Consider the following 15,070-nt stretch of genomic DNA (forward strand, 5'->3'; position numbering starts at 1 on the left):
GAGAGATCCTTTTTCTTTCCTATATTGCTTGAAACTTGTGGCCTGCTTAAAAATGTGGAGCATCCTTAATAAGTAGTTTTCCTTTAATTGGGCTTACCTGACAAACTAATCATTAAAAGTGTATGAAATTGATTTCACTAATCCAAAGAACCCTGAGACACAATAACATCCATGAGTTTAGTTGAAAAACCAACAAATTAGATGTTTGCATAATAATTTGGTACACGGTGTACTTCCCATGACTGCAGCACCACCTATCAACTAGTTGATAAGACATCAATATCTCAGTCTCGGTCAACCTCTTTTAACGTTTGACCTTGATAGGAAATAGGAAATTGGATCACAGAGCATAACAAGACGCAGGCTTGGACTGGCGCACAGGAGAACAGGAGTATCCTCCGGAGGGCCCCTGTGCAAGTGTAGGGCACCACCCTCTTATATAAGCAGCACTTGGCTCTATATATTTGAGTCACTATGTACAGACAAAGGCAGCATCTTATTAATTTAACAATCTACCCAGTTCATTGTTATACAAATTTGTGATTGAGGATAATGTCACATTTGCATGTAGGTGAAAAGTGGGGCCGTGGAGTTGATTACTGATGGGCCCTCGGCACTCCAGTCCGACACTGAAAAGATGCCTATAATTCAGTAATACTAATATAGATAGATATATACAATTGTAACAATGATTGCTTTTTCCTTTTGTCTTTCATCCAAGGTATAATTTGCAATCATCTTCAGAGAATGAATCTACACAGAGTTATGGTAAGGCTTTATGTCCTCAGTACAGGTCATAATAGAGATAACTAGTATTTTTCTCATTTTCCTGGTCCCTTATTATTGTAAACATTTCAAACCTGTCCACTACAACCAGCAGTATTATCTCCTGATAGCAATGAACACTGATTGCTTTAGGGCCCCGTTACACGCTTCTTACACGCTTCAATGTCCCAGCGATCCCACCAATGATCCGACGTGGATGGGATCGCTGGGACATAGCTGATCGCTGGTGAGCTGTCACATAGACAGACTCACCAGCGATCAGGACCAGCGATCAAGCTGGTATCCAGGGTAAACAGCGGGTATTTAAGAGCCGCGCGGCTCTTAGATACCCGCTGTTTACGTTGGATGCCAGCTTCCAGCGTCGCTGATCGTTGGTCACATGCAGCGATGCGTGCTGGCCAGCGGGAGACCAACGATCAAAAAATGGCCCAGGACATTCCTGCAGGATCAGCGATACCTGGCAGGGGGGCCTGTCGCTGATGCGTGTCACACACAGCGATCTCACTGTGTGTGTCGGGGCCTTTATACTAGATAAGTAGAGTGAGTTAAAAGTTGTATACAATGTATTGTAATATACTGTTTGTGTTGTAGGATATCCTATCAAGTTCACTACACAAGAGGATTATACATTCCCCCAAACACAGAATAACCAGGTGAGATGTGGAGATATTGAGAATGGCCATTTTGTCATTAATATAATATCATTCAGCTGAAAACTATAATAAATTAAACAAAAAGGACATCACAGACTAAATATACAGCATCAGAATATATTTGCAAATAATTTTTTAAACTATCAGAAAAAAGAGAATGACAGACCATTCAGATATTAAAATGAAAATGAAAAAAAAAACACCAAATATGGATTAATTAATAACAGGAAAGACATAAAATGTTAAAAAATTGCCTTTATTAAAGTGAGTGGCATACATTTAAACAAGAGTGTCCACACTACAGAAATAACATAAAAAAATACTAAAATCAATGCTATAAAAAAAAATCTAGTATAAAAATATGTAAATATATTATAGACCGCCGAACTGCCAGTATGAAAAAAATCACTATATATATATATATATATATGGGCTGCTTAAATATAATGGTGTAATGTAAACAATGACATAATAATCATTGAAAATGCAAGTGAGAGCAAATATTGGATGAAAAACACGTGAAAAAAGTGCAAAATGTGCATAAATCAGTGCAAAAACATTAAATCAATTGCCAGTGTATAGACCACAAAGGGTTAATACAGAAAAATAATCCCAGCAAACATAGGATGAATATAATCATATAGCTGGCATAGATGGCGGTCAAGCTGTAGTGCAGGCACGCCCCAACGCGTGTTTCGGATATAGATTCTTCGTCAGGGGGAAAACTATAATAAAAGAATCTGCTGTTTAGCAAATAGAGCATGGCTGACTATTAAAGGGAACCTGTCACCAGGTTTTGGCCTTCAAATCTGAAAGGAGCATAGTTTAGAGCCAGAGACACTGATTTCAGCTATGTGTCACTTACATTTCTCCAAGCTGTAGTTCCTATAAAATCACTGTTTTCTCAGCAGAAGATTATCATTAGTGGACTAGTAAACCTGCTGCAATGTAGTACTCCATATTCATGAGCTCTGTATAACCCCTCCCTCACCACTAATTGGCAGCTTTCTACCTATGCACAGTGTACAAAGCCGTTGTCAATCAGTGGTGTGGGCAGGGTTATACAGAGCTCAAAATTTAGAGAGTTGGTAGATCTGCAACTGATAAAACTGGAATTTTTATGAAAATTACAGCACGCAGCCGAGTAAGTGATATCGATGAAATCGAATTCTCTGCCCCTACATCATGTTGCTCTCAAATGAGGTATAAAAAAATCTGGTGACAGATTCCCTTTAAACAGTACCTGTCTGCAGGATTTAGTCCCATAAACTAAAGGCATATCCATAATGTCACTGTGATGCTGAATAATATGATACCTGATGTAAAGGGATTCGCTCAGCAGCTGATGTCTTCTGTATGCTTCGGGTGGACATGGGGCAGGATCGTCTTCTGGTTCTCTGCCGCCCTCTACCCCACACCAGCCTCTGCTTCTTGTACAGGTCACTGATTATTCAATGACCTGCCTAATGTTTAAAATTCTGCACCGCTGTCACTATCATTATGTGGGTGGCGCTTGCACAGTGTGAGTCGGTGTCTTGTGCGCTGGAGGGGGCACATGCACAGATCAAAAGTTCAGTTCAGTAAATTTTTCATGGAGACGAAATCTCGATCTGCGCATGCAGGTTACTGAATGCAGGTCATTGTGGAGTGACCTGTACATAAAGAGGAAGAGGCTGGTGTGAGGGGTGGAGAACAAGAGGAAGACCCTGCCCCCACGTCCCACCCCAAAGCACGCGAGACATCATTTTATAAAAACTTTACAAGGTGAGTATTCATCTGCCACTGAGCAGATCCCTTTACATCAGATATATTAATCAGCATCACAGCGCCATTATGGATATGCCTTTAGTTTATAAGGCTAAGGGTACCGTTACACCTAGCGATGCACCAGCGATCCCGACCTGCTGACGGGTTCTCTTTAAAAGGTGGTTCTGGAAAAATACAGGAAGGCACATGCATGACTGTTATAGACTTCAAGGGAACCACCCCTTTTTATTATCATGTTTCTTTTAAAGTTCAGAAATTCTTTTCTGTTTAAAGAAGTATTCCCAGAATCAGATTGGAGGTTCATTGTGTTGAAAACTTAAAATTATCTATCTTTCTAAGTACATTGGATTTTCAAAAAGTTTACCATTTATCAGCATTCAAAAAAAGATGGAAGGGAAAATGGAAAGTCATCCATGAGCACCTTGTCTGGTAGAAGCCGTCAGCACTGAGCCATTCCAGTCTCAAACATAGTCAACAGGTGCAGAGGAAAAAAGGTCATCTCCAGCAATGGTTATCCAGAACAGGGATATAGCGGATAAAAAATAACCCGTATTGTACCAAAATCAATGTGCTGGCCTCCTTCAGAGAAAAGCAGTGATATGGTGCAATAAAGTTGTTCTGGATAACTGTCGATGGAGATTTCCTTTTTTTCCTCTGCATTTCTCAGCATTCCTGATTCCATGGATGTATCACTTACTGGACTTCTTGCTGTAGTTTGGGTAAAATCCCAGTTTTCTCTGTTGTAGATTTAGCAGAGATCAGTATCCTGAGCTGTGATAACCCCGTCCACACCCCTGATTGGCAGCTTCTTAATTGGCCTGCATGTGAGACCTGGTAATGTGGTGATAATGTCTTGCTGATAAAACATTGATTGTATTAAAACTTCAGCACACAGCCTACTAAGTGACACATCCTTGGAATCAGGCTCTTTGACCCTAGCAGGGCCGCCATCAGGGCATGACAGCCCTTACAAGTGTATGGGGCCCCAGTGATTGGGGGGGCAAGCCCGGCACCCAAGCACACTGGTAGCCCGATCCCCGCTCGGGTCCCCCTACATTTTGTTCAGGCTTCTCCTCTCATTAAATCCTGACCTAGCGCGCAGCACCTGCAAAACCCCCCGTGCATCATGGTCTGGTCCAGCACCGTCTGCTGTGTGCGCACAGGACCTGTGATGAGGTCACAGGAGGGGAGGAGTCAGGGGTCACATGATCAGGGGCCTCGATGCATGCAGGACTCTGCTGTGCTGGTTGTCATGGTGCACTGCTGGATGAGGTAAAGTTTCTGTGTGGGGTCAGGAGGGGTTTACAGGGTGGATGTAGCAGGCTGTGTGTGTACAAGATGTACGGTGCAGAGCTGTGTGTGTACGAGGTGTACGGAGCGGGGTTGAGTGTGTGCGAGGTGTACGGAGTGGAGCCGTGTGTACGAGGTGTACGGAGCGGAGCCGTGTGTGTACGAGGTGTACGGAGTGGAGCTGTGTGTGAGGTGTGTGGAGCGGAGCCGCATGTGTATGAGGTGTATGGAGCGGAGCCATGTGTGTTCGAGGTGTCGGAGAGGAGCCATGTGTGTTCGAGGTGTACGGAGCGGAGCCATGTGTGTACGTGGTGTACGGAGCGGAGCCGTGTGTGTACGGAGCGGAGCTGTGTGTGTATGAGGTGTATGGAGCGGAGCCATGTGAGTTCGCGGTGTACAGAGTGGAGCCATGTGTGTACGAGGTGTACAGAGCGGAGCCGTGTGTGTACGAGGTGTACGGAGCAGAGCCGTGTGTGTGCGAGGTGTACAGAGCAGAGCCGTGTGTGTGCGAGGTGTACGGAGCGGAGCCGTGTGTGTACGAGGTGTACGGAGCGGAGCCGTGTGTGTACGAGATGTACGGAGCGGAGCCGTGTGTGTACGAGGTGTACGGAGCAGAGCCTTGTGTGTACGAGGTGCACGGAGCGGAGCCATGTGTGTACGAGGTGCACGGAGCAGAGCCGTGTGTGTACGAGGTGTACGGAGCGGAGCCTTGTGTGTACGAGGTGCATGGAGCGGAGCCTTGTGTGTACGAGGTGCACGGAGCGGAGCCGTGTGTGTACGAGGTGTACGGAGCAGAGCCATGTGTGTACGAGGTGCACGGAGCAGAGCCATGTGTGTACGAGGTGTATGGAGCGGAGCCGTGTGTGTACGAGGTGCACGGAGCGGAGCCTTGTGTGTACGAGGTGCACGGAGCGGAGCCATGTGTGTACGAGGTGTACGGAGCGGAGCTGTGTGTGTACAAAGTGCATAAAGTGGAGCCGAGTGTGCGAGGTGTACGGAGTGGAGCCTTGTGTGTACGAGGTGTATTGAGCGGAGCCACGCGTGTATGGCATGTGCAGAGCGGAGCCATGTGTGTACGAGGTGTACGGAGCGGAGCCGTGTGTGTACGAGGTGTACGGAGCGAAGCCTTGTGTGTACGAGGTGTACAAATTGGAGTCGTGTGTGTATGAGGTGTACAGAGCGGAGCCACGTGTGTATGAGGTGTATGGAGCAGAGCCGTGTGTGTACGAGGTGTACTGAGCGGAGCCGTGTGTACAAGGTGTACGGAGGGGATATGCGCGTGTATGGAGCGGAGATGTGAATGTATTTTGGCATTGGGGGGCCCCATTTGAAAGTTATTATGTAATGTGAGCGGCGGGCACTTATGGCCGTGTGAAAGGGATAAGGGAAACCGCGCTTCAAATAGGAGTTCTGCAGCAGCTGCGATATGACTGCGGCTCTCATGTTGGGAGTGCACGGCTCTGTGGGGCAGCGGCTCCATCCAGCTCAATAAACCTGTCTTCCCCTGAGGGGCTGCACTGCTATTGTGGGGCGGGGAGCCTTAGGGTAAATCCCCATGTTGTTCCCCACAGGGGCAGACTCCCACCCACCTATTCTGTGCTGCAGAGGTGGCTCCTGCCCTCTTACCTCACTGTTACAGGTTGCCCTATGTGCATGAGATGTCATCTTCCAGGGGTCTTTCACTTGTCCCCAGATGACTCCCAATACAGTAAACAAAGCCCCCCAGTCCTCTCCCTCCCCTGCTCTAGCTGCAGGGCTCAGACGGAGGGGAGGGGGGTAATATCTAGTCTTTTCATACCTCAGGGATTTTTTGGGGTCACCTTTTGACAACTCTTATAAAGTCACATGCTCTATTCTCACAATGTGCAAGGCAGCGGAGAAGTCTGTTTTGGTTTGACCTTATGCGAACTTGTTCCTCCCCCCCCCCCATAACAATTTCACACTTCTCAAATGATGGTGTTTTTGCAGGGTAAAATTGGCTGGGGGCTTTATAGCCCCACTGGTTCTCAGTCCACTCTGTGCCATTTTTAGGGTCAGGGCTCTTTTGTGGGGTTTTGACAGAACAGATTTGTGATGGTAATGTAACATAAAGCGCAGTCCTGGGACCATTAGATACTTATAAATATGCATTGATATTCCTCCAGGAAATGTGTGAGTAAATACAAACGAGCAGGAGATTCCCACTCAAATGCGCATTTTAAAATCCACAGTGTGTCACTTTTATGTGACAAGATCCACACGTGTCACATGATTTTGTTGAGGAAAGTCCACATTGAAAGTACTGCTCGTGCGCTTACTCTTAAGGCCCTTTTACATTTAGCGATGCACCAGCGATCCGACCAGCGATCCGTCCCGGTCAGGATCGCTGGTGCATCGCTAAATGATCGCTAGTGAGCTTTCACATAGAAAGATCTCACAGCGATGCAGCAGTGACGCAGCGCACGATACTTACCTTTCACACACAGCGATCCTGACGTCCTCCCGTCCGCCTCCACGCGTCGCTCGTCTCACACAGCAGGAAGCCCAGCAGGAAGCAGACGACGAGAAATGGAGCCGCCCGATCTCGCGCGATCAGCGATGGACAGCGGGGGAGCCGGTCGGAGGTATCACACATAGCGATATCGCTAGCAATATCGCTATAACGTCACAAAACCAGTGACGTTTTAGAGATATTGCTAGCGATATCGCTATGTGTAAAACCCCCTTTAGGGCTGACCCTCACTACAGGTCTAGTGCTGAACATTGGGGATTTTCCAGTTTCTGATTAGAGCACAAAGAAATCCTCTATGTCAATGTCATGCAGGTAAATTGATCTGATTGGCAGTTCACTATCAGATCTGTAGCAGTGGGGACATATTAGTCAGGGACATGGCAGCCCCTCCATTCTCATCTTGTCATCTTTGACTGCTGGGACCTCGGATACAAGTGTCAGTGCTGATCACTGGCGATTTGTTAGCACAGTCCGTGTCTACAGAAGCATGTCTGGTCTGAAGTGCTGATGTCTGCGATCTCTCATGTTTTGGGGTGTACATACACCTTACATAGCTGGCAGCCAAAAGCCCTTTTCTGAGAAGTTGGGGTCCTAAAGCAATGTTTTAATGAAGCATGAGGGATTTTGTGTGACCATCGCCCATAGGCTGTGCCAGCGTGCCACATGGTGGGACCGGACTGGGAGCAGAAGACGGTGACCGTGGATGGCAGCGGGACGGCGGATAGCGAGGCGCGGATGGCAGACACTGGCAGACCAGTCACGAGGCGGCGGCGAGCTAGCAGGGTGAGTAGACTGCCTGTCTCTCCGTGACTCTCTCCAACGTCTCCGTGGCTCCGTCTCTGGTGGCATGGCGGCGGTGCCCAAAGAGCCATGACAGGAGGGGGAACAGAATCTGGGGGTCTCATTGAATATGGAATTTGGAGCAGTTTTTAGCAAAATGAAAAATCTCGCTCTAATGAATAATATCATTTACTTTAAGGCTTGGTTCACATTGCACTGAGGCTTACATTTGACATTGACACAAACGAACAACCACATACCCAATATGTATAACAGTGTGTGACTGTGCAGTGGCATATATCTTCCTTTACAAGAAAAATTGTATATGTTCAGGTATCCTGAATATTTTCAAAACCATTTTACTATGGTTTTCAATAAAGAAAAATACCAGTGTGTCGACATATTTTGTCAAACATGTGCAAAAAAAGATACTGTTTTAGTATACTTTGGCTAATAAAAGCCTATGAGTACAAGATGGGAAAGTAATGCCATGCAGCATATATTTGTCATATTGACAATCATTTTTTTTATGTAGGTGAAATGTTATATCTTTACTATTGATGAGCGAGTATACTCGTTACTTGAAATTTCCCAGCATGCTCGGGTGATCTCCAAGTATTTTGGGCGTGCTCGGAGATTTAGGTTGTGTCGCCGCAGCTGCATGATTTGCAGCTGCTAGACAGCCTGTATATATGTGGGGATGTAACAAATGGAAGCGGAGGCAGAGATGGTGAAGTTCACATTCGTTTTTATTTTTTAAGTGGAACCTCAGGACCACGGTCCGGGGGGCTCCGAAGGGGGCGTGACTTGTGAGCCCCGGGCACCCGTAGTAAAGCCCCTCAGGCAGGGCCAGAATGGAATACCCGGAGGACACAGTTGCTACCTCCAGTTAGACCCCGAACACGTGGCAGCTGTCCCAGCGGGACCACAAGGGATAACAAAAGTTACAGCAGAGTCCGTAATGCGCTGGGTCCTGGATCCGGTTAGTTAGTAAGGAGTCGGTTCCGGTGACCTTGACACACTCCTTGGACTCGGATGGCTGTAGGAGGAGAGGCCAGAAATAGCAGCCAGTGCGCTGCCATTGGTTGATTGCATTTTTCGAATAATGCACGCTGCCCCTTTAAGAAGGCAAGAGAGCGTGCGGGCGTGCCCTAATAGCCTTAGCTACAGATCTCCCCACAGGACACCAGGAGGAGGAGGCAGGAGGGAGGACAGAACGCTGAGCAGCAGCATGAGAGGCTCGAGGTGAGTGCCCAGAATGGAGAGCAGCAGCAGGCCTGGACGCAGCGTCAGGACGGGGGCCAGGTGTAACAGCGGCAGACCTGGGCGCAGCGCCAGGACAGGGACCGGGTGTAACAGGGGATTGCTTGTGTCGCCATAGCTGCATGATTTGCAGCTGCTAGACAGCCTGAATACATGTGGGGATTGCCTGTTTGTTAGGAAATCCCCACATGTATTCAGGTCGTGTAGCTGTAAGGGGAAGGAACTAACTAGGCATGTCTCCTCCGTGAAGGGTCCGGAACCGTCGGGGCTGTCACCTATATTACGGGGTAGAAAGCTTGAGCCTCCAGACTGTACTCTGTGTTTGAGAAAAGGGGCATGGCTAAGCAGACAGAGCTGCAGTGCGCGAGTAACCAGACAGTTTGGGCGAGAACTTCAGGCGCACGGGACACCTATGAGGTAAAATCAGCTGATAGGCGTCTGGGCAGAGCCGAGCCGAGCCTGGGACGGCAGAGTGCTTTGACAGGTGACCGTCGACTGAGTACCGCTCAGACACCACTGTCCCAGCCGAAATCACTGCCCTCGCTGACACAGCCTACAATGCTGACACAGCCGCCCCGCTGACAGTATTGACCATGAGAGACAAGGTCTGTGAACGGGACTTAGGCGTGTGTCGATTCGGCACAGTGAACCGGCTGCCTATTGTAAACTGTGTTTGGGCAGTGCTGCAAATCTCCTTAGTGTTGGGACACTCACCGCTAAGGATAAAGACGTATCCCTCTTCATCACCTCATCTGCTGGATCCAAGACCAGCATCAGGATCCCGAGGATTCACCACATCATCAGGACCACGGGAGGACACCGCCAACATCAAAAGATAATACATACTTTACCTCAGGATTGTGACAGACCCTCACTGCGATGCAATCTAGGCAGCACCAGTCACAAACAGAAGTTCAACCATGACTGGCGCCTGAGTGATAAGTTATATTTTATCGTATTGTCGGCTTTACTTGTCCCTGGTCCTTAAGTTATCCCCATTAGGCTTTTGCTGTATTAGGGAATATTATCCCTCCGTTTTCTCCCTGCGTGGATTTTCTACTGTATAATAAACCCCTTTCACCCTTGGTCTGTGTACAGTCCGTTACTGCATCCTACGTGCCGGCAGTCTCCTCTCATAACAGCCACAAATCATGCAACTACAGTACCACAAACTAAATCTCCGAGCACTTCCAAATACTCGGAGATCACCCGAGCATGCTGGGAAATCTCTAGTAACGATTATACTCGCTCATCACTAATCTTTACCAAACAGCTACTAATGACATTTTGGCACGACCAGATGACCATATGAGTATATGAGGTTTCCCAACTTCCCTCTGATTGAAGATATCGGCAAAAAGAAGGATCAGGCTGTTGGATCTCAACACACCTGATCCTTTTTGTCTTGGGAAAGATAAGAAACCACCAGAGGTGTTTATTTTTATTAACAGCCTTCAGCTCGATCTCGAGCCATGGCAACTTGATTGATAAACGCTCTGTAGAAAGATTGATCTTGTGCAAGCCTAGATACAGAAGGTCCACCAGGGTCTTCTCCGCCGTTATCTTGATTTTATCAAGCCATCTGGTTGCTCTTCCTCCTGCCTTGTTCCTTCTATTCTTCTGACCATGATGTCCTTTTCCAGTGATTAGTTGGTAAGTCATAGATTGGTGATCCTTGGTTCAAGTGACATGTCTGGATTGAGTTGTTTAGGAATGGGTTATTCCTATCTTCAAATTGAAAGGGATTCATAGAGGGTGTGTGGGAGTGTAATTGGGAGGAAAATCTCAGCCGAACCAGAAATCGGCCATCATCTATCTACGATGTACGTGCAGCTTTCCACCGACTGCTGCCAGGGAGTAGGAAGGTATCCTGGTTGAACAAGTAGAATCTAACAGCTTGTATATTGTAGCATGGTTTGTTTCTGACCTATACTACAGCTGCTGCAAACCTCCTGCCCTATTGTCTAGTCTCTCATATACCATTCACAACATGTTTGACTATACATTGTCAAAGGAGTCAAATGGCTTTATTATTTCCAAATAATTTTATTGAAGGGTGTCACGCTCGCGCCTTGGCTGAATGGCGCGAGCCGGGGGGTTGTGGCCCCACTGTGCCACAAACCAGACTACCCTGGAAGGGGCGTAACTACGACAGCTACCTTGGTCTTCACTGGAGCCTCTGATGGTGAGGTCAGGCTTGTGCGGCAGGTAGCTGCCGGGTGCCACTCCAGGGTGGTGTCTGGCTGTGGCTGCTGATCCCACTCAGGAACAGGACACCTGGACAGGTGCGAGTGACAAGCAGGCTAGACAGGCAGGCAGGTAGACACGACAGGCACGGCTGAGACACAGGACAGGCGGGCACGGCTGAGACACAGGACAGGCGGGCACGGCTTGGAGACACAGGACAGGCGGGCACGGCTTGGAGACACAGGACAGGCGGGCACGGCTTGGAGACACAGGACAGGCGGGCACGGCTTGGAGACACAGGACAGGCGGGCACGGCTTGGAGACACAGGACAGGCGGGCACGGCTTGGAGACACAGGACAGGCGGGCACGGCTTGGAGACACAGGACAGGCGGGCACGGCTTGGAGACACAGGACAGATTGGTGTGGTATGAAAAGGAGCAGGTAGGGACCTGTTCACACAGCAGGTGTAGGCAGGAGGGAGTGGTGTATGCTGGAACAGGATCTGGACCTGCTCACACAGGAGGTGCAGGTATGAATATAGGCAGGAAGGAGTGGAATATGAAGGAACAGGTTTGGACCTGTTCACACAGGAGGTGCAGGTAGGCAGAGCCGCAGGAGTGCAGTGCAGGCAGAGCCGCAGGAGTGCGGAGCAGGCAGGGCGGCTAGGGAGCCGTGCAGACAGAGTGGCTAGAGTGCAGATGCACAGATAAAGCTGCGAGGGTGCAGATGCACAGATAAAGCTACGAGGGTGCAGATGCACAGATAAAGCTGCGAGGGTGCAGATGCACAGATAAAGCTGCGAGGGTGCAGATGCACAGATAAAGCTGCGAGGGTGCAGATGCACAGATAAAGCTGCGAGGGTGCAGATGCACAGATAAAGCTGCGAGGGTGCAGATGCACAGATAAGGCTGCGAGGGTGCAGATGCACAGATAAGGCTGCGAGGGTGCAGATGCACAGATAAAGCTGCGAGGACACAAGGAAAGACACGGCAGAGAAGGAACCACAAACAAGGAGACTGACAGACAGACAGAGGTAAGACTGAGTTCAGACAGAGACACAGGGACAAAGATACAAGGACCAGGATATTCTGCCTCCTGGCAGGCGGACAGAGTACAGACAAGGTACTGGGAACAAGACTCAAGGGCCAGGATATTATGCCTCCTGGCAGGCGGACAAGGTACAAAGCGAGACAAAGAGTATTCCTACAGAGAAGGGGATACACAGAACAGGGCCTGGCTTCCTCAGCAGCAAGATACTAACTGAGTATAGACATTGCACAGGCAATGTTTCAGTGGGAGTGGCGAAACTAAATAGTCAAGGGCTCTAGGTGATTGGTAAGGGACAGATTACACAGGTGCACCCTGACTGCATAAGAACCAGAGAGTTCAGGCGCCGCCCCCCTATACACACAGTCTGGAAACATGGAGAGCAGAGGCACAGAGCTGGCAACAGACAGAATTCACAGCATGGCTTGAAGCAGAAAGTAAGTTGGTGTGCGGGGGATGGGAGGCCATGCAGTGATGCCAGCAGGGTTGTTACAAAGGGTTTTAACAATGATGAGGTAGGGAGATTGGGAGGGGGATGGGAAACAAAAGGAGGGACCAAGTGGTCCTAACATATTCATGGTAAACGGATAGTTTATGATTCAAACAATAACAATAACATTTTGCAATCATGTATACAAATCTAGCAACCACATAAGACAATAGCTTGATTTAAGTGTCCAGAGAAGAACTTTAACTCAGAGGAAATAAGTTGATCCATCTGAACCATTTACTTGTGAATTTATCAAGTTTGTTGTTAACAGTAGCCATTTTTAGCTCAAAGGACTTGTGGAGTGCGATTCTCTCTTTAATGTCCTGAATTTTTGGAGGATCAGGTCTCTTCCAATGGAAGGCTACGGAGCTTTTTGTGACTAGGAGTATATGGATGATTAACAAGGTGTCTGAATGTTCTATATCTTGAGAATTGAGGGACAACAAGGCTAATTGAGGAGAGAGTGTGATGGGTTTGGGGAGAAGAGAGTTAATGAGGAGGGATATATCTCTCCAGAGGGGTTTCACTAAAGGACAATACCAGAACATGTGTAGAATGTTTCCATAGTGACCGCAACCTCTCCAACATAATGAGGAGTTTTCTGGGTTAATTTTAGATAGTCTAGCTGGGGTATAGTACCAACGAGACAGGATCTTGTAGTGGGTCTCTTGTAGAGACATTGATATAGTGGCGGACATGGAGATAGAACAAGCGTGTTCCCAATCTGGTATGTTAGGAGTTAAGTGGAGTTCTTGCTCCCATTTCAATAAGTTACTAGTTTTGACTAGTTTGTGGTTTTTATTCACCTCAAACGGCTTTATTACTGATGCAGGTACATTTTCCATAAAGGTCATATTACCATAAGATTAAGGAAACACAAAAGAACCGCGGTAAAGGGTTAATGCAGTTCCAGGCTTCTGCTTATTTTCAGAGGCCATAGGAAGACATCACTGTTACTCTGTATAAACATTTTGGCCTCTGAGAGTTTACAGGTTACATTGAAATTGGTGTCCTTATATTTTTATTGTAATTACAGGAGTCTTTCTTCCAAAACTAAAAAAAACTCCAACAAAATCAATCAGTCTTAACTGCTCATACTGATATTGCAGATCTACTGTATATTTGACATTTACAAAATGTTAGTTGCTCACATTGTATTCATGTCTGTTCCAGCTGTCAGGCCTCCAATGAACTTGAGAACGATGAGGTTCTTTTTATTGAGGCCAAAGTCATTCTCAGATAAGCTAAATATGATTTACAGAAACACACAAAATTGTTCATTAGAGTTTTTTTTAAGTTTTGGAAAATTTGTGTCTCCTGGTTCAGTTTGTTTAAAAAAAATCAAACTAATCTATACTCACCCTCCCCAGGTCCAGCACTGAGTCTGCTACGCTGCTCCCGCTGTCTATCTGCAGTGCTGACGTATTGACAGCCAAGCAGTGAGTTCAGCAGCTCTGCCTGTGCACACAGAATTAGCTGCTGAGCTCCGTGATTGGCTGCACAGTTGTCGACGTGATGTTAGCCCTTCAGACAGCGACATGTGAAGAGTTTGATAAAAAGCGATAACTCCCTTTGTCAGACTGTCGGCACCCCTGCTGCACGATGGTGGACTCCGTGCCTGCCAAATCTCTTAGCCAATCAGAACCTACCAGGGGCGGGGCCTGATAGTTTAACTGTCAGCTGACAGAATAGATAATGGCCTGTGCAACATAAAAAAATGTTTTAAGTGTTACTTTAAAGTCAATAAAAAAAGTCACATATTTGGTATCACTGTGTTCATAACGACACTCTATAAAATTGTATAATTTGTCATCATGAACAACTATATCTTAATTGCTGTTTGTTAATCTGAGCTTAAAAAAATATAAAAAGTGATCAAAAAATTGTATCTATTCAAAAATGATGCCTGTAAAAACTACAGTTTGTTAAGCAAACATCAAGCCCCCCACACAGTTGTGTATGCAGAAAAATGAAAAAGTTAGAATTTTACAATATGACAGTCAAACCAAAAGCAACATTTTTTATAGTGATTTTTCTTGTGTAAATGTAGTAAAATATAAAAACGGTACAAATTAGTTATCTTCTTAAAGGGAACCTGTCAGCAGGATTGAGCACAGTAACCTACACACAGTGTCAGGTCGGCGCCGTTATACTAAATAAAATGATACCTTGGTTGATGAAATCCGTCTTCTTGTTGTTTCTTAATCTTTATTTTCTGTTTTGTGTTAATGAGATTCTCGTGCCCTAAGGCGGGGTTCATGTATGTGGTGCTCTGATTATTCATAATGCAGACTGCTGATAGGTCACTGATCCCT

At 46.9% G+C, this 15,070-nt stretch overlaps 1 protein-coding gene across 1 annotated transcript in view; it reads left to right on the forward strand.

Moving 5' to 3' along the window:
• The window catches only part of LOC141095955 (V-type proton ATPase subunit S1-like protein), a 101,685-nt gene that overhangs the window by 46,833 nt on the left and 39,782 nt on the right, over positions 1 to 15,070 (forward strand). The window contains exons 2-3 of the mRNA XM_073582312.1: positions 722 to 768; positions 1,378 to 1,439. Coding sequence (XP_073438413.1) covers positions 722 to 768; positions 1,378 to 1,439 — 109 coding nt within the window. The remainder of the gene's footprint in view (positions 1 to 721; positions 769 to 1,377; positions 1,440 to 15,070) is intronic.

The sequence above is a fragment of the Dendrobates tinctorius genome, unplaced genomic scaffold, assembly GCF_039654945.1.
Source record: "Dendrobates tinctorius isolate UK_male_01 unplaced genomic scaffold, ASM3965494v1 ptg000003l, whole genome shotgun sequence".
NCBI classification, from domain to species: domain Eukaryota; kingdom Metazoa; phylum Chordata; class Amphibia; order Anura; family Dendrobatidae; genus Dendrobates; species Dendrobates tinctorius.